At 47.5% G+C, this 21,910-nt stretch overlaps 7 protein-coding genes across 7 annotated transcripts; 5 read left to right on the top strand and 2 right to left on the bottom strand.

Moving 5' to 3' along the window:
• Positions 1-219: 219 nt before the first annotated feature.
• On the top strand, positions 220-3,070 carry EV420DRAFT_1706647 (uncharacterized protein; the record flags this gene model as incomplete). Its single annotated transcript, XM_060479551.1, has 13 exons — positions 220-1,004; positions 1,058-1,111; positions 1,164-1,604; positions 1,650-1,738; positions 1,793-1,876; positions 1,930-1,967; positions 2,038-2,058; positions 2,111-2,168; positions 2,264-2,355; positions 2,403-2,541; positions 2,585-2,601; positions 2,647-2,729; positions 2,791-3,070. Exons 1-13 carry the CDS (start codon positions 706-708, stop codon positions 3,068-3,070), a joined length of 1,695 nt encoding a protein of 564 aa, XP_060327007.1. The 5' UTR covers positions 220-705.
• Positions 3,071-3,358: 288 nt separating this feature from the next.
• On the top strand, positions 3,359-3,977 carry EV420DRAFT_761105 (uncharacterized protein). Its single transcript, XM_060483369.1, has 4 exons — positions 3,359-3,469; positions 3,529-3,590; positions 3,649-3,789; positions 3,846-3,977. The coding sequence occupies exons 1-3, from the start codon at positions 3,410-3,412 to the stop codon at positions 3,785-3,787; spliced, it is 261 nt and encodes an 86-aa protein (XP_060327006.1). The 5' UTR covers positions 3,359-3,409; the 3' UTR covers positions 3,788-3,789; positions 3,846-3,977.
• A 1,753-nt stretch (positions 3,978-5,730) lies between these two features.
• Positions 5,731-7,603, bottom strand: EV420DRAFT_1750509 (PCI domain-containing protein). The gene is made up of 5 exons (XM_060480331.1): positions 7,292-7,603; positions 6,913-7,240; positions 6,447-6,859; positions 6,015-6,391; positions 5,731-5,959 (listed from the first exon to the last, which is right to left on the bottom strand). Exons 1-5 carry the CDS (start codon positions 7,566-7,568, stop codon positions 5,825-5,827), a joined length of 1,530 nt encoding a protein of 509 aa, XP_060327005.1. The 5' UTR covers positions 7,569-7,603; the 3' UTR covers positions 5,731-5,824.
• Positions 7,604-7,693: 90 nt separating this feature from the next.
• On the top strand, positions 7,694-8,670 carry EV420DRAFT_1563667 (uncharacterized protein). Its single transcript, XM_060473946.1, has 6 exons — positions 7,694-7,812; positions 7,863-7,890; positions 7,945-7,980; positions 8,037-8,120; positions 8,178-8,230; positions 8,287-8,670. Exons 1-6 carry the CDS (start codon positions 7,771-7,773, stop codon positions 8,593-8,595), a joined length of 552 nt encoding a protein of 183 aa, XP_060327004.1. The 5' UTR covers positions 7,694-7,770; the 3' UTR covers positions 8,596-8,670.
• On the top strand, positions 8,671-11,214 carry EV420DRAFT_1766818 (uncharacterized protein). The gene is made up of 7 exons (XM_060480895.1): positions 8,671-9,353; positions 9,402-9,620; positions 9,673-10,379; positions 10,430-10,548; positions 10,599-10,603; positions 10,654-10,819; positions 10,870-11,214. The coding sequence occupies exons 1-7, from the start codon at positions 8,729-8,731 to the stop codon at positions 11,042-11,044; spliced, it is 2,016 nt and encodes a 671-aa protein (XP_060327003.1). The 5' UTR covers positions 8,671-8,728; the 3' UTR covers positions 11,045-11,214.
• Positions 11,215-13,022: 1,808 nt separating this feature from the next.
• EV420DRAFT_760959 (PIN domain-like protein) lies at positions 13,023-15,683 on the top strand. The gene is made up of 7 exons (XM_060483368.1): positions 13,023-13,334; positions 13,387-13,449; positions 13,497-13,659; positions 13,713-13,920; positions 13,977-14,206; positions 14,267-14,740; positions 14,792-15,683. Exons 1-7 carry the CDS (start codon positions 13,258-13,260, stop codon positions 15,266-15,268), a joined length of 1,692 nt encoding a protein of 563 aa, XP_060327002.1. The 5' UTR covers positions 13,023-13,257; the 3' UTR covers positions 15,269-15,683.
• A 475-nt stretch (positions 15,684-16,158) lies between these two features.
• EV420DRAFT_1750506 (uncharacterized protein) lies at positions 16,159-18,403 on the bottom strand (the record flags this gene model as incomplete). The annotated part of the gene is made up of 10 exons (XM_060480330.1): positions 16,159-16,763; positions 16,815-16,956; positions 17,009-17,025; positions 17,084-17,328; positions 17,380-17,436; positions 17,490-17,573; positions 17,629-17,745; positions 17,797-18,128; positions 18,185-18,235; positions 18,288-18,403. 10 exons carry the CDS (start codon positions 18,401-18,403, stop codon positions 16,479-16,481), a joined length of 1,446 nt encoding a protein of 481 aa, XP_060327001.1. The 3' UTR covers positions 16,159-16,478.
• Between the last annotated feature and the right edge of the window lie 3,507 nt (positions 18,404-21,910).

Below are 21,910 nucleotides of genomic sequence, written 5' to 3'. Positions count from 1 at the left end.
GATCATCATAGAACATGTTATTCTAGCACCGGGGCATTGAATTCAATGATTCAATATTTCTCGGCATTTACATATCGTGCGGCCCACAAATTCCGTCTTGCGCGGAGACTTGTCTTAAACTTATAAGAGTTCTTTCACTTATTCAAAATCAATATTCAATCACCAAAAAGGTGATAAGATGCTTGGTATCCTGTTAGACGCTCACTACTTCTTTTCGGACTCGGAAGTATCATGGCCGGTCTAGCATGAGCCATGCTGGCAGTACACGAGGCTGGATTTCCCAAGCTGTTGTGATTTTCTACATCTTGCTTCCTCGCTTCGACTGTCACCCATGCCTAAACAGGCTTCCATATCGTTTCCTCAAAGGATGCTGAAGATATTATGGAAGTTTCTCCATAACTTTGTTGGCAGCCGTTCGTTTTTAAAGGCCTTTTTTTCTCTGTTATCTGTCTTTGAGCGCCAATTTGATTGTGATTCAAGCACCCTTGACGGCAAAACGTCTGTCAAAGGCTTACAACGTACCGGCGGCAATCATCCATGTCCACCTACAGATTCAAGTCCCCAACATTGTGCATTGTCTCCGATGGACCGTGTCAATGAAGAGGGACCTGTACCAGCGATATCCCGTAGTAGCATTCCACCTGACGGCTCCCCATACCGCTGTTCCATCGGGCATACCTCAAGGTCCTCGCTAGATTCTGTCCCATGCACGATTTCTCAACTCCCATTGCCACACCCGCAGCAAGTCGCTCCGAGTCGCAGTTGAATTTAGACGACTACGCTCATGTGGATATATCGACTAGACGTATACACCGTCATAGTTCTCGACCTTCATCCATTGTGCAGTCGTTAACTGGAAAAGATCCGCACCATCGATATCCTCCCTCGAATGCTCCGCCATCAAACCGTGCTATGCTAGGCGACGTCACTACGTTGACCGTTGCCTATCCTGCCTTCTGGCCTTTGGCGCCTGAACAGGTTCAAAGATATGAAAGAGAACTCGTGTCTGTGGTTCCTTTAGTATCTTTCCTTACTTTTGCTCATGTGTGTGGCGCAGATCTCCCAATCGGACAGACTACTGGATCGGTCCTCTGACGATTTCTTTTCGTCCGTACGTTAGCCGCCCGTCTCCCCCATGCTTCTTATCTGATTTACCTGCGTAGTGACCATTGTCATAACGGTTGGTTAACGTATGTGCACCCTGAAGGTGCTCGCTACTTTATTCACGAGAGGAAGGTGTCCCCATGCACTGGTAACTATCATGACGCCATGATATACTCCGGATGTTTGTTACCTAGGATATTCACGGATATTAACATCTACGATCCGGACAAGTTAGACCTCATTACAAAGTTTATGGTCGATATGGAGGACTACATTCGGGCAAAGGGTATCAACATACATCCCAATGTTGATCTTGTGTTCGACCTTAGACGAGACCCAGACAATGGCGATATTTGTTGCGCATATTACTTCGCAAGCCATGATGATCGGTCTATCTTTTGGTTGGACGACTTCAATTCCATCTATCTCGACAGATGCAACGAAGTCGACGGTGTCACTGAGCAGTCCCATATTGGTCACGAAATAGAGGCGCAGTACTGGTATGTATCTGTTTAGATGGATGATTTGAAACTCATGCTGGTTAGGTATCATTGTCAATTATTCCCCACATGTCTGGAGATGACTGAAGATGTCATTGACGAACTCAGGGATATCCTAATCTTCTGTCTCGGAGGTTTATTTTGCGCAACTATAATCGTGTGGGGCTATGTTTGACCAGACTATACAGATATCATGACTTCACCGGTGCCCTACTCTTCATATGGTGAAATGGACCTACAACCGATGCTAACTCTGACGGACACTATCAAGGGTAAGGATGTATGCTTTTACTCTAAGATATTTACCTACTCGAGTGTGCCTCAGAATCCGTCAAAACTGGCCAAAGAGGACTTCCGGGGTCGGTGTGCTGCATAGGTGAACGACAATCACGCATCGTGACAAGCTATCCACGGTGAACTGACTATTCCACAGGCCGTTTCATGTATATTTTCGGTAGGCCCGTGGAAGTATAATAACCATCGAGGCATGGCTTATATCCTCATAGTCCAACAACGATTTTACAACTTCCATGGACAGCCTGGTGCCCGGCTTGAGCGCGAAAAGTCAGTTTACGGATGAAAACTCAAACGTACACCCCTCATTGCCTTGCTATCGCCATTATTGTTCTTCGCACCAGACACTCATCTTGCCTCCCTAGAGAAGATCCAGGGTGACGGACTAGTCAGCAATGATCAATGGCGCGCCTTTGTCGCGAAAATGGACACTGAACGGAAAGATTTCCTCCTTAATGTAAGTATTGTTCTACATATCCTGGGGTTCGCCTCACACGCCAATAGGCTACTGTCTTGCTCAATGCCAATGTCGCTTTCTTGGCTATTCAGAGTGTTGATGAATCTAGTGCTAGTGCGGGTCGTTCACTCCCACAGGTTTTGAGTTACGTATCGGTAATTGGGAGCATCGGCTGTATTGTTTTGGGTTTGTTTCTTCTGAAGAGAAGTCGTTCTCATGCTCGTGACAGCCGTTCGGGAACAGCAAGTGGTCATTCTGTCATTTTCTTACATACACCTGAAAGCTTTCTAGTTCCTATACCTTGACTTGAAGAAATCTTCCCTGGAGTCTGTGGCCATCATGTATAGTTTGCCTTGGGCTCTTCTCATGTGGGCGTAAGTCTCTGTTTCTTCGCTTACCCCTTTCCATATTCTAAATTTCTAAACTGAAACCAAGCATGCTCTCTTTCTCACTGGCATTCAGCCTTGTATGTTTTACCGCCTCTGACTTGGCTGTTCGAATGGGTGTAGGTAGCGCATGGTTAACTGTCGGTGTTCTCATCCTCTGGTGCATCATGGCACCCCGAAAATCGGAGCCTTGGTCTATGCTCACGTCGGCGTTCTGGAAGGATCTTCGTGGCCGATTGTCCGTTCGTCCGTATTTGAACGTCGTGAAGAGTTTTATCAATAGCGACACGGAAGGAAAATCCTCAGATGTAACAGTGGTTAGCGTATGATACCATACTGGGAACAAAACGATAGATAGGTGATTGCTTAATTGTGTCGCTCCCGATTTTGTGGGTAGAAGAGCGCAATGTCATCTCAAAATTGATATTGGAATATGGCACACTGGAGCAGAGACATATGCCTTGGAGAGAGACATCAGTGGCGCAGCACCACAATTCTCAGTGGTTTGAAGAGGTACAACGGGCAAAACATGCCACCAGACATCCATTTCTGAAATAGCTGGGACTGGCTAGTCGTACACTTCCATACTGTGTCAGATGATCGAGTAGAAGCGAAGACTAACATATAAAAGCAAGTCGTTTTGCATAACGGTACCAGCCGCAACGATCATGAGCAGCACAACCATCTACGTTCAGGGTGCCCCAGTCACCATGGGTGTCAATCGCCAAGTGTGTCTTTTCCATCGGAGTCATCCACACAGTCCATCAACTAAGTCCTACGTTTGCAGGGAAACTTCTGGTGCAGCTTCGTTGACGGTAGCGGGAACACTAGCTATCACTACCAAAACCAGTAATATGATGTCCGAGCCCTGTATGTAGCCGATAGCTGACATTCTTTGGTTGTATAGGAACGGAAGCACTTACAGCCGTCAATCCGACGGCTCGTCGTTCTACAACGACGGGCAAGGGTTTTCTCTTCACACCCCGGCTCCAGCTGCGGTTAACTCTGTCGCATTGACTGCTCAGCCTGGTCCCCAATTGTCTTGAAAGTAAGATCTTATATAATTTTGAGTAGCCTATACTTAGGGATAGCGGCACTCGTCAGATATCTAATGGCTCATTATACGCCATACATCGATGTATTAGCCAATTTATACAGCCCGAAATACGATCTGATATTGGTGTTGCGTTGACGCAGGTATGATTAAAGAGCCTGTCCGAATAATAGGAATACACGGTCCCTTGAAGGATTTGGACGCTAATATCACAAGCTGATGGCGGTACCAGTCGACCTCGGTGACGATCCGGCATTATTAAGTCTGTCAAATCGCTTGATTAGCGCCCGGGTGATGAAGTGGTTGCTTGGGCAGGGTTGCTTATACGAAGCGTACCTAGTCTCGTAAACGTAACGTATGTGGAATCTTCCCTGTGCAGAAAGGGATTGTAGTGTCGCCTAGGATCGCGCGAAAAACCTTGATGACGATTGGTCCCCAGTAAGTTACCAAGGGACTCATTGGGGGGGTTTTTCTCCACGTAATTTACCTGGTAATTTACCGAGTCATGTGGCAATACCAGCATTTTTTTTTCCGGCTTCGCTTCATCAGCAGCGAAGCCTACTACACTACCAAATGATACATTAGTCGCTCAGCTAGAACTCTACTTCATAATTCTCATCGTTTCATCAACTTCCTCCACGGCCACCTCTTTTCCTTTTCCTGCACGCTTGGTTACCTTCAACTGTTCTGCCAGCATACTACGGACTTATCCCTTGTGTCTTCATACAAAGTAAAAGACGAATCGGGAGAACAATAATTTGATATTACACCTTACTTTGCAACTTGTCTTGCCTGAGAAGCAAATTTCATAGACGCGCCTCGCGTGTCGCTCTCATCGTGACCACGTGCAAGGTAACTAACCTACCGACTTGAGTCTAGATACCCTTCCTGGTAATTTACCGGGTAAATTACTAGTAAATTACTTAGAAAAACTATTTTCGTGAAAAACCTGGGCTTTTTCGCGCAACCCTAGTGTCGCCGTCGTCCTGGTGCTGAAGGCCGTCATCCTTGCATCTCCGATAGTGGCAGAGCTTCCAGTCCGGTACCTAGACAATTAACGCGGTAGAATCTTCCAAAGATAACATTCAAGGCCTTGCATCATAATCCTATATTCATGATCATCAGGGATATTGTCCCACCTTAGTTAGCAGCAACAAAAAATTTTTTCTGTTGGCATGATGATATCAAAACACAGAGCGCCCACAACATTGTTGTCAACCTATAAATGGCCAAAAGTCTTTTGGTTCTGGCTTTGGGAGAGGCTTACTACCACCACCACCTGAAACAGGTCCACTTGGGCGCCCTTTGGGCCTGGCGCTATCAAACTGGATCAGCGTTGCGCAAAGCCAAACAAAAGTAGAAACCTACCCGGGGGGCATGGTCGGGGACAATGGATCACTGGGGTCAGGTTGTGGTTCCTCCTCCGTAACCTCTTCTTCTGTCGGTCTTGGACTGTCTTCGTTAGGATCGGCGGTGGGCCCTGGGTGAGGCGCTTCATGGGACGAATCATCAATCTCGTCGGGTTGCTTCCCCCGCTGTACCAGTTGTGCTGGCACCGAATCAAAATTTTTGGCAAGGTTGGATGCTTTCCTATGGTCAGGTGTGTATCAGTAGGCGTGGATGACACTATGACGTGAAAATATGCACTTTGACTCTTCTCGACCCGTTAGGACGCTATATCGTTGGCGGGAATTTGTCTGTAGTACAGGGAAAGGCAAATATCGCCTCAATAGCGCAATAGATCTGATCATGGTAGTAACTGAAGGAAAGTAAAGCTTGTAGAAGTTTATAAGCACGGTACCGAGTGCCTATGATATCATTATAAGAATTACCCTCGCGCTTGATCGGAAATAGATCGCAGTACCTCCTTGATGTAAAACGGGTTTCGGTTTTACAAGGTTAGCCCTTCCATGTTGATGATGCGTCGCCATAGGTCTGTCGATTCCATTAGAATGAATTCAAGTATCTCACTCGATGCCAAAAAGAGAATTGAATATATTACGGCGGGATTATACTTGTACATCAGCGCTCAGAAATCCTCGCCCATGTCTTCATCATCAAGATCCCCTTCTTGGATTTCTTTTGCGAGTTCCTTCTGTCGCTCACGGGCACCTTCAGCTGCAGCCAACTCCTTCCTATGTGCATTCAGAGGGTACCGCATAGCCTAGCATGATACATGGTCAGTAGCATTCAAAGATACGGGACAACCAAAAAATTACCTTCACGCTCTGGTTGTGCAACTCCAGACAGTACCCGATTCGCCTCTGGAACATCTCGCTGACTTCAGGCCCATATACGTTCCTCTGGCTTCCGCACTCCATCCATCCCTTCTCATGCACTATGCGGCCTTCGATGACCCCGTCTCGGATAGCCTTGCCAACAATATACTCCGCGTCTTCCTCCGAGTCGAGATGAAGCTTGACACAAATGTCACGTAGAGAGATACGTGAGTAAGAGAGCGAAAGCCGACGGATGCCAGTTTTAATGACATTTTGTCGTAACCGGACGATGAGAGTGTAAGTCTTGTCAGCCTCAAATCGAGCAGCGTGTTTAGCAAGGGTGGTTTGGAACTGCGATAGCGAGCCAGTACGGACAGCTGAGAAAAAAAGTTGGATCAGCAGGTAGGGTACATGATGACATCGGGAACGAACCTTTGACGATCTCAAAGTAGCCGCCTAGAGCCTTCTCTAGGACGGGATGTCTGAAAAGACTTCGGTCTGGTATATCGCCCATCAGAAGCTCGACGACGACCGAGAGCTTGTGAACTGCTTGATAGAAACCGGGTGCTACCTTCGCTGGCGGTGCACGTCGGATAGCCTGTTGCAGGTTGGTATGGGCTGCACTGTAGTTGAGCTGGACGGCTTTAATTCTGCCGATGAAGTAATGGTATCGAGCGTATTGGGGATTTCCAGCGGACTCGGGGAACGTCGTTTTTGAGACCAGCTTGTCAGCTTGGTCGTACATGCTGTAATGGACGTAGCTACGGAGTAGACGGTTGATGAGGGAGGCTTGGGCCTCGTCATCGTGTCGTAGGGAGGCTGTCCGTTGTGCAGCAAGGAACATTCTAATGGGGCGTATTGATTATTTAAAGAATCAGATATTACACTTGATACTCACGGCCGAGCATCCGCGATTTCACCACCAAATTCGTATGCACGTTCAACGGCAAACCATATCTTGGCTGCAATGGGATCCATACTTCTACGGTTAAGTGCTTGCATCTTCTCCACTGTTTGATGCGCGAGTTCGATAGCTTTCGCATAATGATCAGGAGATTTGAGGAGGTGGTGGATGATGAGCAGACGAAGGTATATTTCGACCTCTGGGACAGGTTCTGGCGGTGGTTTTGTAGGCGTCGTGGTTGTCGTTGAGTCTATTTCCATTTCCTGGTCTGATGTGGGTGCAGGTGGCAACCATGAAAGTAAGGTGGTCTTCACCGACGAGTCTACCATAACATTAAGCGTTGTTTTTTTGTGAATTCGGTCCCTTTCCGCACCTTTGGGATACACTTCCTCGATGGCCTTCCTCAGTACAGAGTCATCCAGACGCTTTCTTAGCGCAGCCAAGGTCCTTAGGACACGATGAGTAAAGCGTGGCTCCAGAGTCGCTACAGCCTTTTCGATGAGAGCAGCATTGGACTTGATTTCAGTGACAGGCGATTCCGGCTCCTTCTTGGGCTCCTCTTTCTTCTCCTCCTTCTTGTCTTCCTTATCCTCTTTCTTCTCTTCTTCCTTGGGCTTAGTGTCGGCAGGCTTCATCTCGACGTCGGCCATGGTGATGGAGGGTGTAGTGGGCGTTTGGTGACGCGTCCAACGCGAGTTCGCATTGGGTATCGTGGGAACATCATGATGCGTAAAAATATTTAAATAATTAAATGCTTACTACTTTGAGTAAGGGTCCTCGTCATCACCTTTACCATCGTCTCAAATTCTGCAAAAATACCACGGTGTTGAATTGGACTGGAGGAGGAGGATAATGTCGCTCTTTTCTCGCATTTGGAAAATCGTTCGTCATCCAGTGAGCGCTAATCACTTTCTCGCGTACCCTACTGAAAAATAATTGTATAGACGGGATTCGTTGGGAAAGATCTCGAAGGCAAGTGGGGCCTAAAATATTCACCACGTCGTACTAGACTCAATTTTTGCACAGGAAACATGTTCTTTGAGCGTCCTAACCTATTGCCAGGTATGTATGCACATTAATATTGATTCACCCCACGGTTTACTTACCCGAACCTCCAGAGGCGCGTCGGACAAAGAGGACGGTCAAATATCGTAATCCTGGTGATATGTGGCTCTATATCGGTGGTCCGAAGCGCTTGCCGGGTAGGTTATATCGACGTCAGGAAATGCCGAGCAGACATTCACACAGAAACTGAATAGTGCAATGGTCGGCCTGGTTATCGCATACAAGACCAGATCCTCCGACAATTCAGGTAATTCACGTTCTGACTACTGCAACTGTTCCGATGCTCATCTTTTTTTCCTCAAGGAACTGCAAATTGACCTTGCTCGTCAGGAAAAAGTGCTTCGAAATGCTGCGTTGATTGAGACTCGAGACAGGGAAGAACATCTCAGAATGTCTTCCGGTCTGGAACCTGGTGCGATTCCGTCTCAGGCTGCTCAGTCCTCGGATGCTCGGTTGAGGCAGCCTCAGTCACCATCAACGCATGGTGAGACTGAATCTGCGTCTCCACCAGCTCGGGAAGAGCCTGTCGCCAGGCCTCTACCTACCATGCTATCTCAGGATAAGTATGAGCCAGAGTCATGGACTCCCAAAGCCCGTCTTCGAGGGCAATAATGGCTAAAGTAGTAGTAGCTACCTTCAAAGCGCAAAGTTATCACTATGTAATGTTATAATGAGAATTATTACCCATTTATCCTATTTCAGGCGATAGCTAGAGGTTCCAGGAATCCTGAACAAGTGGCGAAAAATGTTTGTTCTTGTTGCAGACGCGTCGCGTCGCGTCAACCTTTCTTATACTCCAGCCACCACCATGGCATACCGTCATACGGGCAACCCACCACCCCAGGTTATTCACTATACCAATATGCCTGCCCAATTCCAGCAGCAACGGCCAGGACAGCGCACTCATACCCAGCCCCAGGTTTTTTCAGCTCTACCAGTGATACCCCAGGCCCAACAGCCCCCTCACCAGCAGCGACGGACCCAGACTACGCTCGATACTCATTTCCAGCCGCCAACTCAGACCCTCCAACCGTATGACCAATTCGCGCTCAATGTCACGACGAGAGTCATGGCAGCCGTCGCTCCTGTTTTGGAGGAGCAGAGCAGGCAAATTGTCGGCAGGGTGGACAGGCTGGAGTCGTCTGTTCGCAACACTGTCACAAACATCGAAAAGCAGGTCGAGGTAGCTAATTTGAATTTGGCGAAGGCTTTGCAGGCAGCGCATAATCAGCAGCGTACGGTCACCACGAACGTTCTATCTCAAGTGAAGCAGCTGAATGAGGCGGTGGATACACTCAAGCCACTAGTGAACCAGGTGGATATGACTGTGATGGAGCTCTATGAAAGAGTCAATGACAGAGAAGCTGGTGGTGCGTTTATTATTATGCCCGATGGTGCCTTTAATGATCATTCATCAGTCTCGGAGATGGCCAAGACGCTTGTCCATGAGTTAGGCATCGATCCGTCCCAATGTCGCTTTCAAGACCAAGAAGCGAGCACTGGCGACAAACGAGGCGATGAAGCCTTTTGTTCTCCGTCATTAGACGCACAAGCAACGATGCAGCAACGACAATCGCAGTCGCCTTCAATTCGTATGCCGTCTGTCAATTTTAGCCCCGCGAGATGGCCCTCAAAAGGTATTGAATATATGGCTCGAGTCTCACCTTTATCCGCTCAATTTTCATGCAGAAGGTCCAGGTTCCAGTACCAGTGTGGCTGTATTCAAAGCCAATCTCTCGCCAGCAGGCCGTAGATCGTACTCTATCATCCCAGAGACGCCCCCGGATGGAACTATCTCCTCCTTGCGGCGTGTTAGTCTGGGTGGTGACCCCTTTCTCGAGTCTGACACCCATGTTCAACAAGACCTACCCATGACACCCCCCCGATCCACCTCCGTTGAAGTCGATGCCGAGATAGCCGCTATTCCAGAACCGTTCTCAGAGTCTCCTGATTGGGGCAGCACCGTTGGAGTGGAAGGCACAGCTGAGCCCACTACAGACTTATCTACGGACGAAGCCAATACGAAATCGCCAACTACGTCTGTGTGCGACGTACTACAGATCTCGCAGATGATTAGTATACCTTCCCGAGCCTTTACTGCTGACCCCACGCCATCTCCTCTCACTTCCTTGAATTCGCCCTCACCATTTGCGAGCCCTGTACCTGCGCTCGCGTTTCTGAACACCAAAGTCAAGGCGGAAGCTATAGAAGAGGCAAGTAGTGCTGCGAAAAGTTCACGCAAACCTCGAAAGCGACGACAACCAACAGAAAGTTCCTCGGCTTCGGTATCCTCGACTGGTGCTCCGCCTGCTAAACGTGCCAAAAAAAAGTCGACCAGCGTCCCGAAAAAAATCAAAGTCTTGCAGTGGCTGGAGGAGGTCATTCCTCAAACAGACGTGAGTAGTACTTGAATATCCTTCTGATAGCATGCTCATGATACTATTAGTTTGTGCAATGCGACCAATGTCGATCCTGGTATCACATAGGCTGTCTTGGTATGACCGCGGATGACCCCCGTTTGGAAGATGGTGTGCGGTATGAGTGTCTACCGTGTGTAGCGCCAGCGTAAGCCTTTGATCTCCATTGCCGCAATTTCATGCTCATCTTCACTTCAGAGAACGTGAGTCTAAATCCGTGGGACCATCGATCGTCTTTAACCTTGTTGCCCAGATCCCCGTGTCGGTGCTACCGTCACTACTGATAACGAACCGCAACGCTGTGGCCGCCCAGATTGCCACCAAGTCGATGAGGTGTTCATTGTTGAGCGCATCATTGGAAAACAAACACTTACCGGTGGGGAAGGACGCAAGAATATGTGGCTGACGAAGTGGTTCTCGTAAATTTCCTCTTTTTTTCTTGCAGGTACCTTTGCTTACCCTTTCCGAGGTATCCCGCCGCACAAGCGACATGGGAAGATGTGGAACAAACTGTGACCAACGCATCGCGATTCATTGAAGAATTCAATGCTGCAGCGGTAAAAGAAGGACGTGATGTAGATGAAAACTTTTACGGTATCGTATTGCTGCAAGAGGCAGTTGATGCGGGATGGAAAGATGAGTAAACGAATCGTAAGAAACACTTGAGCACAATATAGTCATTGGATTGGTATGTACTTTATACATGTTCATAATTCTCTACTGTACTACACCGTCGTATCATCTTCTTGAGTGGGTTTTATACTAGGGCTATATACATAAATTTTTGGAACTCAGAGCGTCCGCTCTTTTCAGGACAACGACACTCTCATACCTTCTTCTCTTAAGCCCTGTATTCGAGCTAAAGTGCTGACCTCTAACCCCCCTCCACCTCGCATGCCTGTTCTCAAAAATCTGCTCCGTGTTTGTAAAACGTCCAGTACTTTCTCTTCATCGACCTGATTTCTCGCCGACCAGGTCAACTCGATTCGCTCTAACATAGGAAGTAATCTTTCGTCAATTAGATGCAAGAGGAGAGACCCTGTGATAGTCGATATTCCTGAGAATATGCGCTCGATGGTTTTTAGGTGCTTGGCTTGACTCATAGCCTGCAGGATCCGAAGCATGTCCACAGTAGTGACAATAATGTGCTCAAGAACGAGCTCGGTGAAATAGGCGACGAGAGCTGGCCCACAATGTCGACGTCGGCGTCCTTTCAAAGCCCGGTCCCACTCAGGATCACCAGGCTCAAAAAAAAATTGCCGTCTGCAGTATCCGCGACAGTGAGACTTGTGATGTCCAGCTCTGCTGTTTCGTGCGAAGACTGACGGAATCTCTGTGCTGTCGAGTGTAAGATGGGCGATATTGGGAAGCCTTCAATATGGAACAGATGGCATGGGGAGAATCGTATCCCAACATACGAAATATTTTTATCCGTTCCGGAGGTAACAGGAGGCTATCATGGAACGGAAGGCATCCGGAACCAGTCAGACAAATTCCGCGAGGGGCCCGAGCCTCACGAAAGAGAGCGCAAATTTGAGACGTTTCCTCAAAAAAAAAAGACCTCTAAGATCGAAGCTTTCAAGACGCGAGAATGAGCGTGGGACATGATGCCATCTTCTTCGACTAAGGAGACGTTTAGGTTTACTATGTGCCGAGGCGGTCGGGTTGAGGACTTGTACTGGAGATCCGAAGAAGAGAATGCCGGGGTAGATTTTATTCGGTGTACTTAGTATATCGAAGAAACTACATCCAAGGTGTTTCTATTGCTTCGCTAGATACTGGGAAGAGATATGGGTGGGACAATAATCGAGAGGCGGACTTTTTCTTGGCACAGTAAGCCGATCTCGAGAGTTGAGGATCCAACTGCGGTAGTGTTAACATCTGAGACCAGCGAGCTGTAATATTCTTCGAGTATGTTGTGGGGAATCTTTGTCTGAAGCCGCCGAATGTGGGCAAGATGGCTCTCAGATACAGCAGTAGTTCTAGAAAGCTCGTTGAGTCGTTCAAGCAAGGAGATAAGGCGGTTGACGCCAGAGTCATATTCGAGTAATTTTGAACGCAAATTTGGGAGGATATCTGATGATAACTGCTTGCCAAAGTCTACGCTCTGTATTGCACGACGCAGGTCTTCATGAGGGGAGGCCGAGAATCGACTATGAGTGTGAAGAGGAAACGGGCATTGACGCAAAGAACGATGGAACTGACGTCGTCTCTGGAAAAAGAGAAACGAGAGATCTCAATTAGCCTCGGCCTGGGCAGTTCTACGGTAAAAGCTCACACTGGGAAGGTGGTAGTAGGTGTTAGTGGTTCCATGAGGGCCCCTGTGCACCGCCACCATGTTTTGTAACGACATCATCCCTGAGGCCTGAACTCCCGATCTGGGCATCACCTCCTGCGATAAATTTATGACACTACAAAAATCGCCATTGGTATTGTTTGCTATATCCGTCTCGCAGGTCCCTTGGTCTCGGTTTTATCCTTCCTACAGTCGCCACAAGGATTCAGCCGTAGTGCCTGGGATGCCTGATTCCTAGACTAGCACCGAAAGCCGTACATCACGAAAGATCCTAAGCATATAACGGACTGCATGAGGAACGCTGATCCATACTGATTATGACCTTTTCATATCAGCTCCTCGTCAATGCCTATCTGATTAAATACTCATCTGAGCGAGATACCAATTACCTGGGAGATCCGGAATGCATCACTGCATGGCGTTGGGTTGGAATACAAAATTGAATATTGAAAAAAAAAAAAATGCGAGTCTGGACTGACCAAAGACTGACAAAGACAGATGAGAGTCTTCGGACCGAGACATCCATCTGTTGTGACGTCACTACCACGCCGTTAGCACGTGATGCAAAATTTCGAAAATCCTTGCTCTTCAACGGTGATGGGCGTTCTGGGTTTGACACCTTTTCTTCTGAAAACATGGTAATTTTAATATTTTATTTCCCTTATGGACCACCTACATCTTTATTTTCAGTCCTGAAGTCATTAAAACGCTTCCAAATCGACTCGAAGAACTCAAGGGTAAACGTATTGTTATGTGTGTCATTTTCGACTGTGGTCGAATTATCCTTGACGTACTCCTAGTGATGGAACGCTCATTACCCAGCGCCTGCACTTTGTCCCTATTCCGCATCCATATCGACATGTCTTGGGTTGGTATCGCATCGCCAGAGAATTGCAGGATAATGATATCGAAGCGGTCTGTGTATTTGACGGAAAGGAGCGAAACATAGCGAAAGCCCGAGAGGTGCGTGAATGTCGCGTTTATTCTAAAATTGATCTAATATCCTGGTCAAGTAGGCCCTTCACAGGAAAGAGATGAGAAGACGCGACATGGCACGCGAAGCCTTTGAAAATGAACGCCTGAAACGTTTGGATAGCCTCGGAAGTCTGTTGACAGACTTTACAAATGTACCTTTGGATTCAAGAAAACACCTTTTCGAAGTCATTCAAGAAACACCGCCGTTGGAAGGAGCCCAACCCCCAAAGCTCGAAATTGTTCAAGCAGGTCGGAGTTCCCCCGTCGATTCCTTCGTATTCGCTCATGCGTTGTAAGCATTACAGATGATACTGAAACTGAGTGGAACGATGCAGAGACATTTTCACCATCCATGACCTACGAAACTATTCCTCATGTAACGGAAACCACGCCGGAAGATACATCAGAGAGAACCGAAACATACTCTGCACCTGATATCACACCGGAGCCTCAACCTACGCCCGCTGATACGCGTCCATCGACGTCTGATCTTGGGGTTGTCCGCTCGGATAGTGCATCATCATCACCTGTGCAGGTCAGCGACTGCGCCACTGGAACTTCAGAAAGAAAGTGACTGACATTTTTTGCCATTAAGGATCCTAATGGATCATCAGCTAAATCACAGGGTGAAAGCGTCGCTGATTCCATGATATCACTCTTTCGCAACTTCCGGAATAGCATACCAAAGCTGGCCTCCCTTAACAGAGCTTCTCCTGAAGAGGCGCCGATCGATGAATCGGAAGAGCGGACTGAAGTTTTTATGACCAAGGGTCAGTACGAACTGACCCTTGAAGAAGGAAAAGTCTGGGGCAATCTGGTTGCTGATGAATGCAAAGAGGCCTCCATGCACGACGAGGTGTTCAAGATATATCAAAAGAGCACAGTGCTGTTTGAATCTTACGCACGGAGAACACGTCCACCGACGGCTCAAAATTACATAGAGTGCAGAGAAATTCTCGAAGCTATGGGCATTGCGTGTATCGAAAGCGAAGGTCCCTATGAGGCTGAAGCTCTTGCTTGCGCTCTGGTCTCTCATGGTTTCGCCGACTATGTCGCAAGCGAAGACACTGTATGTGTTCTACTCGTCTACATATGGGCATTTGTCTGATATTTGGTATAGGATGTCATCATCTACGAAGTACCTCTCATTCGAAATATCACCAACCAGGCAGGACCACTTATAGTAGTCTCTGGATCTGATGTCCGTAAAGGCCTACAGCTCTCTCGGACGAGTTTCGTCGATTTCGCTCTCCTCTTGGGTACAGACTTTTCCGAGCGCATCAAGAACATTGGGCCCGTGCGTGCCTACAAATTTATCAGGGAGCACGGTACGATCGAAGGAGTGGTTACAAACGAGACCAAGTACCGACATCGCCTAGAGCCCGATGCATACCTGGAGCAAGTCCGGGTGGCACGAGGTATTTTCGAGACGTTGCCGCCTATCCCCAAAAATGCGATGCTCAAGGGGAAAAGGGACGACAACAAGACGGTGGTCATATTGCAAAAATATAAACTGAGCCGCGAGATTGATCCAAATTGGAATTATTCGACCGCGCTGTCGGGGAATTTCTTCCAGGATAATCCGAGTGCGTTTTGAAGTTGCGGGCATGACTTTTCTGGACTATCTAGAGGTCACATACACTTACATTCCTGTGTCCATTAGATGTTGTACAGATTTGACGCGAAGTGCGTAATTCGTACAGCAGTCAATAAGTCACAAGGATATATTTTGAGAAAAGAAGCAACTGCAGCTCCTAAGGGAATCGTGTCCGTGACGTTAAATTGGCAGATGGCAAGCAACAAATCAGAAAATCAGAATGTGTTGATTACATAGCTGTGTTGCCATTCTGTGCGCTGGGCCTCTGGGAGCGGGGCAGGTTAGAAGCGATGCCGATGTGACCGATGTGTCGGCTCCGGACTCCGATGCATGGTGTGATACCCACCGGCACAGCATGCGATGCAACCTTTTTGCGAAACCACGAATAGGAACCGCAGCTTTCAGTGGCAGTGGGTATAGTCGTGTGACAACAGATAAATCAACCTGCTAAGTCCGTGAGTGAAAGGTCCTGGAAGAACTCGGTCGTACTCTATCTTTGTCCAATTGATGGACGACCGTTTTCCGTCGGCGTATGTATCTCAATCAGCTGACAGCGGTCGCGCCAGGAACCGAGGACGAGGTTATGTGTTTCACCAATGACGATAATCAGTCGGGGCAGTAAGGAGTTTTACGTGGTCCTGATGCTGTATCGACGTAAAGGAGGTAGCACTATGGATAAGTAAAGACTATTGTCTACTCACCGAGTCCGAATGAATGCGATAAAATTTCCGGGGCAATGCAAGCAAGCTGTACCAGTGGTGCCACAATCCTTATCCCGGGGCCACCACGAGAGCCCGTTGCTTTAATGCTAGGGGGCGGTGCTATATGAAATGCGGTGGAACTACGCTGTAGGCAGTTTGTTAAATCAGTCCGACGTCAGTTACAGTTTTGAAATTTATCCGAGTGCGAGCAGTGGTTGGACAGGATGCGGATTTTTTCCCCCGTTGGGCGGTGTTCGAAGAGCGACGGTGGATGATTATGATATGTCTTGAGTCGTCGAACAGTTAGATGCGACGGAGGAAGGACTCCGGTTCAAAATGAAGTCAAGGAGTCCATGGGCGGTGTAGTCTGGTGTAGTCCAATCTTCGATTCAGGTGACATCGGTGCCGGCGTTGCGGATTGAAGAGCCTGTCTTGCATATGATTGAAATCGTCTGTTGTCTAGTGTAGGCTAGGTATACAATTAATAGGTTTAATACAAAGTACATAACTTATACCAGATCATTAGTCTCGTTCCGCGATCGAAAATGGAAGATAGACCTCCAGGAGGAGACCTCTTTTTCGGTTGTAATTATCTCGAAGGCGAGCAGAGCAAGAAGCAGGACAATAGACACAATAACGCCAGAAATCAAACCAAAAAGACGGGAAACAATAATGATACAGTTGGCGACAAGCGCTCCTAGACCCCAAAAGTGTAGGGAAGTTGGAAGGGAATACATCAATGCGACAAGTTGAAATTGGTTCTTGGTAGAATGGACTGATTCGAGATACTGAGACTATTCAAATTGTTAGCGCGACAGTTGAAAGAGTAAATGATAGTTACTCACAGCCTGGTTGGCACTCGCTTTTTCCAGCTCTCTGTGGCGATGGATTAGGAGCATTGACGCTATGAGACTGGCGCTGAAGAATGCGATGGAAACGGCCGTCAACACCGGAAGACTTGGGCCCAAAGCAAGCGGGACGTGAAGACTGAAACGGAAACTTTGAGTGTCGTGCAGCTTGATCGCAGCGCTACGCTTACATGAATGTGGATGAAGTCTGGGTATCACGGAGTTTAATCAGTGGATGCCTTCTTTGAAGAATAAGAAATACATACAAAGAGAACAGCATCTTTCCATTCTTGTAAGCACTTCGACATGAAAGGCCGCCACTGGTCTACATAGACAAGGCGGTCTACGAATAAGTCATCCAGTCGCCTCGAGTAGGACGCCGAATTTCTCAGGGATAGGAAGGAAACCATGCGTTCGAGGAAAACTTTCCCCTCTGGATGGAAAAGAACGGCCTGGTCCCGAGATAGACGGGAAAATTCCTGGCCGTAGTACACCGAGAATCTATGATTACCTGAGACCAAAATCAAAAACAGGCTCTAATGGAGAACATGGTCACTCTTACAAACAATGCTCCAGAGTCGCGCAGTAACACAGGTTTGATGGCCGTCTTCATTATGATCTGTCATTCGGGGCGTCATGAAGGGAGCTCGATGTCAACGGTTTCGGTCCCACCTTTGCCAGACCGAAGAACTTTCAAAAAGGTCGCACATTCTCCTTGTGAGTAGAAAAAGGTGGAAACACTTGAGGTCATATGGTCTGCGTGAATTGTCGGTCCTGGTAATCTGCGCAACGACTACTACATGCTGCTTACCAGCAAGTCCATGGTTGAAGATACAAATGAGATCATCATAACTCTTCTTTGGGAGTCCTCCAATGTGCATGGGGAAATGTTCAACATGGGCCCAGTATAAGCCTTCTAGACAAATTCCTGTATACAACGATCAGACATGCAGTACGTCGACAGTCTTGAAAACCGTACTGAGATGAGATGGTGAGGCCACGTCAGGTAGCCCGAGGGCGTCTGTTTCGGTGGCATCCAACCAAAACTCTATTCTCGTGGCGTGGTCAACGAAATAGTAGGCACAGTCGTCTTCTTCAATCTTGATGAATAGTTCCATGCTGCTTGAGACTTTGATGTTCTTTTCGTCTAGGAGGCTCTCTATCCGCTTGACCCAGAAAGTGACTTTCGCCATGGTTTCTGCATGAAACAAATATGCCTCGGTGACCACAGAGAAAGGAGCAACCCGAAAAAAGTACAGTTGTCCTTCAGGGTGAACATGAGAGGTCCAATGAGGCGGGAGATATGTCGGTCTGTAAAAAGTAGTGGTGAGATAGCTGCATACATCAAGGATCTGAAAATGACATACTCAGGCTCGCGAAACCCTGGATTTATCAATGCTGGATTCAAGCTGACAGTTCTGCAAGAATGAATAGGTACCAGATACATTTCTTGTGAACAGTAATGCTTACATGCATTCGTTGTCGTATCTCCCGGTAGCATTTGAGGTGATGGGCCTCAGAGTGCCTTCTGGTAGGACGGATGAGACGACAAGATTCTTTTCGATACTGAAGAGGGTTGAGTCCATCGCTTAAGATCTTGAGAGCGTTAGGTTGACCGGTGAAGGGATGGTTTATATACACAGGGCGATGTATTTATTTACGTACAAAACAATGGATCAATTTGATCTTGTAAGAGGCACTGTTGCTGTGGAGAAAGAATTTTATCATGATGCCGTAGCGGGCCTGTCAGTGCAGTGCCGCCTGGGACCGAGACTAGAATCACACATTTTCGAGCTCCGTCGGCGTAAGATGCGGCTCGGATCGATCCCTCTGAGCATTAGCGAACTATGAGGTCCCGGGTTCTCCCGGCCGAGTCTAAGTTCCTATAGTCACGTGCATACCGCGAATTGCCGATCCCAAATCGGACTTGGCTCTTTACTGCTTTAGTGCTGAAATGTTACGGATTCATCAAAGGACGCCTTACTCCCATACCGCCTGCGAGTTCATTCTGCCAACTATTCTTGTCAATGGCTGCAGAAGATACGAAGTATGTCCTTTTCCCTGGTTATGCAACGGCTGTACTCCGACTGACACAGTTATCGTTAGAGAAGCGCCTAGCATTGACAGCCGTACTGGCGATTCTAAGGTCTCCGTACAGATGGAAGAGTGGGAGAAGGAAATACAGCTACCAAGAGATCTTCCCGATGATCAGACATCCCAAGAACTGCCTGTCAAAGGTGTCGATCGCGTTGCAGAGAACGATCCTGTGCCGAAAGAAGATAAGGACTCAGAGGAACAGCAGTCGCAAGACGACTCAGACGATCCATTGAGCCCCCCCATGCCCCCTGCGTAACTCCTTAATCTGATTCAGTCTTGAGCGTCACTCACTCGTATCAATAGCTTTGTGTTCAAAGGACGGCCGCTCGGACCCACCGCAGGCGGAGCAAGCCCTAAGCCCCGTCCAAAACCAGGCCCGAGATAGTCGTGACTATCTTATTCTCGATGTTATGGTCTTTCCGTTGTAAATTTGGCTCGTGTTTTGATATGGTCGCCTACAATAGACGCTTCATTGAAAAAAAATTTACCATCTGTAAGAGTCAACAGCTTTTCAATAACCGCGTCGCTGCTATCTTTTTTTCTTAATATTTTTTTATCGTGCGCACACTTGATGCTCTTATCGGTTTCTTTTTCGTCAGTGACACCAGTTCCTACGTCGCAATCGCATGTCGTTGGTAGACGCATTATGAACCTCGATGTGATTCTAGTTTGTTGGCAATCGCTTGGCGCAAAACAACTTCTGAAAAATTTGCAGTTTCTTTCCTATGGGGAAACAAAACAACACCGGCATGGCAATTAGTCCTTGAACCAAGTACACTTCAAACACTTAACATCACGTCAATCAGCAAGCGCTCATCAAGAAACCTGTTGACGCGGCAGTGAGATACCTTCACTATGAGTCCACAGTTAACGCTTTGCCGATGCTAGCGCTACACATTCGTGCGTAGAGTGCCGTCCATTTCTTTTTGAGCCTAACCCATTCGTTGGAATTGTACCGCGGATGTCTGCTGTTATCAAGGACCGCCTTCAACAGCCATAACATAGCTATATTTCTGCCTGTTAGTTATAAATCTAAGCGACTGGACACACACCCCAAATTCTTCCAGACATGGTCCCTAAAGCATTCTTCAAGTCTATCTGGTCTCTTGCCAAAAAGACCGCCATCGATACTCGTGATGACTTTTGGTTGGTGTCTTATTGCATGATTTGAGCCGCCGATCTTTATTTCATAGCAATACATTCATCAACAGGCAAGGATCACCCGTTGACCCCTTGAAACCAAGGTCTGTGTATACTTTTACGATTTAAAACATTTTTCATTGATTAGTATCCTCTTAGCTCTTCCTTCGACTCAGAGTAAGTGTTAAGAGCTGGGTAATTGTTTCAACTATTTTGAACAAGCGCCTGCAGAGAGTTTACTCCTCGCGGCAAGGAGGACAAGAAGTCTGACAGTGCCGTGCCAAAGAATAGTGGCAAGGGTTCCAAGAAGTCCCCTGACAGTACCATGCCAAAGAAGAGTTCCAAGGAGTCCTCTGGCAAGCCTAAGGTAGCAGGATCAGGCAAGAAATCCAATTCCACAAAGTTACCTACCAATGGTGGGCACTCAGCCTGATGTACCATCGAAGGGCGCTCCAATATGAAACATATACGGATTCCTATGCCATCCTCCTCATACACAAACAATCTATGATTTCTTCTTATACATACCCCTTTCTGACGGTGTTTAAATTAGTGTATGCATATAATCTAACCGCTTTCCCTACGTCGTGTTACATTATGGTTGGCATCTACCTTGGTTTTTGATTCATGAAGCGCCTCTGAGAATATGATGCGACGGCGCCAGGCTTCCCAATGCAGGATTCGCATTTCATTTTCATCAGAACACGATCGGGACTGAATAGGACCTCTGGATTTTCTTGATCGCCCTCTGACAGTCTACTTCTCACGCCCCAGTCGCAGTTTTTCAGGTCCTGGTTGCAGAATCGATTATGGTACTTCAGGAGCGTTCAAGCTAGGCATAGTATATGCATACGCACTCCTAGGTCTTTGGAATCTGTAAATTTTTCTTTGCATTAACGTTTCTGTTTCTTATAATACTTGAAAGTCCCACTTCCTTCGCCTCAAATATCTACACAGATCCGAATACGATAATCAGCACTTTCGAGTTCCTGAGACATTCCGTTATCTTGTTTGACCGTTCTCTCATGAATGCTTCCATTCGCAAAGAGCCGATCCGGCTAGATCGCTGCTTATGCTCAATTTAAGCGCCGGAAATGGAGATATAAACTACTGCTAAGCGCCAGTGTTGTATCCAGCTTCTCGCCTCCTACCACATCATAGTCTCCACCCAGACCTCAACTCCAGCCTAGTTCGAATGAGCCCAGCTGTAGATTCAAGGTATTATTCCTTCTATTCGTTGGCGGCAGAAACACATTAACTCACTTCCACTTGTAAGCCCCAGGGAAGAGCCAAAATCCACCGACGATCCCAATGTCGTCGCTCCCACGCAGGAGACACAGGCTGAGAAAGCTACCCAACCGTCCGATGATCTGCCTGTCAAGGAACCGGTTGAAGATAGTGGTGGAGCTCAAGGCCCACTCTTGAAGGATGAAAACTTCGAGTCGGACATGAAGCTCGAAAATGATACTATGTCTGACCCGGACGATTCGTTCGAACCACCTCCACTACCCGGGTAAACTTCTATCTTGTCTTGATCTTTTACGCATCTGCTGACTTCGGAAACTAGCATAATACCAAAGGGACCAGTAAGACCGCCAGTAGCTGGGTCCACGCGGCCCCCTACTGGGAGGCCTCGCCCTCGCTGAGCTACTCCTACACTAGTTATTGGCGTTGATAGACCGATATTAGTTAGAATCATCACTTTTCTTGGGAAAACGTTACTTACCTGCCTGTTGAAACGTTTGAATTAGGTCTTCTGATTAATGTATCCGGTATCCAAGTATATACACGGTCCCTGCATGATATTACCGGAGTTCTTACTTATCGTTGATTCTGGAGCCCCTCGTTATTTAACA

Source organism: Desarmillaria tabescens (genome assembly GCF_030435595.1).
Source record: "Desarmillaria tabescens strain CCBAS 213 chromosome Unknown EV420scaffold_37, whole genome shotgun sequence".
Lineage (NCBI taxonomy): Eukaryota > Fungi > Basidiomycota > Agaricomycetes > Agaricales > Physalacriaceae > Desarmillaria > Desarmillaria tabescens.
The sequence above is the reverse complement of the archived record's forward strand: the minus strand, read 5'-3'. Positions and strand labels throughout refer to the sequence as shown.

Excerpts from the sequence above, each read along its gene's own strand:
- EV420DRAFT_760959 (XM_060483368.1), top strand. The coding sequence starts at position 13,258 with ATGCAAAATTTCGAAAATCCTTGCTCTTCAACGGTGATGGGCGTTCTG. Across the intron at positions 13,660-13,712 it reads ACATAGCGAAAGCCCGAGAG|GCCCTTCACAGGAAAGAGAT; the intron begins GTGCGTGAATGT and ends CTGGTCAAGTAG. Across the intron at positions 14,207-14,266 it reads CATCATCATCACCTGTGCAG|GATCCTAATGGATCATCAGC; the intron begins GTCAGCGACTGC and ends TTTGCCATTAAG.
- EV420DRAFT_1750509 (XM_060480331.1), bottom strand. The coding sequence starts at position 7,568 with ATGGCCGACGTCGAGATGAAGCCTGCCGACACTAAGCCCAAGGAAGAA. Across the intron at positions 6,392-6,446 it reads CTACTTTGAGATCGTCAAAG|CTGTCCGTACTGGCTCGCTA; the intron begins GTTCGTTCCCGA and ends TTTTTTTCTCAG. Across the intron at positions 5,960-6,014 it reads TGCACAACCAGAGCGTGAAG|GCTATGCGGTACCCTCTGAA; the intron begins GTAATTTTTTGG and ends GTATCATGCTAG.
- EV420DRAFT_1563667 (XM_060473946.1), top strand. The coding sequence starts at position 7,771 with ATGTCGCTCTTTTCTCGCATTTGGAAAATCGTTCGTCATCCA. Across the intron at positions 7,813-7,862 it reads GGAAAATCGTTCGTCATCCA|ACGGGATTCGTTGGGAAAGA; the intron begins GTGAGCGCTAAT and ends ATAATTGTATAG. Across the intron at positions 8,231-8,286 it reads CAGATCCTCCGACAATTCAG|GAACTGCAAATTGACCTTGC; the intron begins GTAATTCACGTT and ends TTTTTCCTCAAG.
- EV420DRAFT_761105 (XM_060483369.1), top strand. The coding sequence starts at position 3,410 with ATGAGCAGCACAACCATCTACGTTCAGGGTGCCCCAGTCACCATGGGT. Across the intron at positions 3,470-3,528 it reads CCATGGGTGTCAATCGCCAA|GGAAACTTCTGGTGCAGCTT; the intron begins GTGTGTCTTTTC and ends CTACGTTTGCAG. Across the intron at positions 3,591-3,648 it reads AGCTATCACTACCAAAACCA|GAACGGAAGCACTTACAGCC; the intron begins GTAATATGATGT and ends TTGGTTGTATAG.
- EV420DRAFT_1766818 (XM_060480895.1), top strand. The coding sequence starts at position 8,729 with ATGTTTGTTCTTGTTGCAGACGCGTCGCGTCGCGTCAACCTTTCTTAT. Across the intron at positions 9,354-9,401 it reads CAATGACAGAGAAGCTGGTG|TCTCGGAGATGGCCAAGACG; the intron begins GTGCGTTTATTA and ends ATCATTCATCAG. Across the intron at positions 10,380-10,429 it reads AGGTCATTCCTCAAACAGAC|TTTGTGCAATGCGACCAATG; the intron begins GTGAGTAGTACT and ends TGATACTATTAG.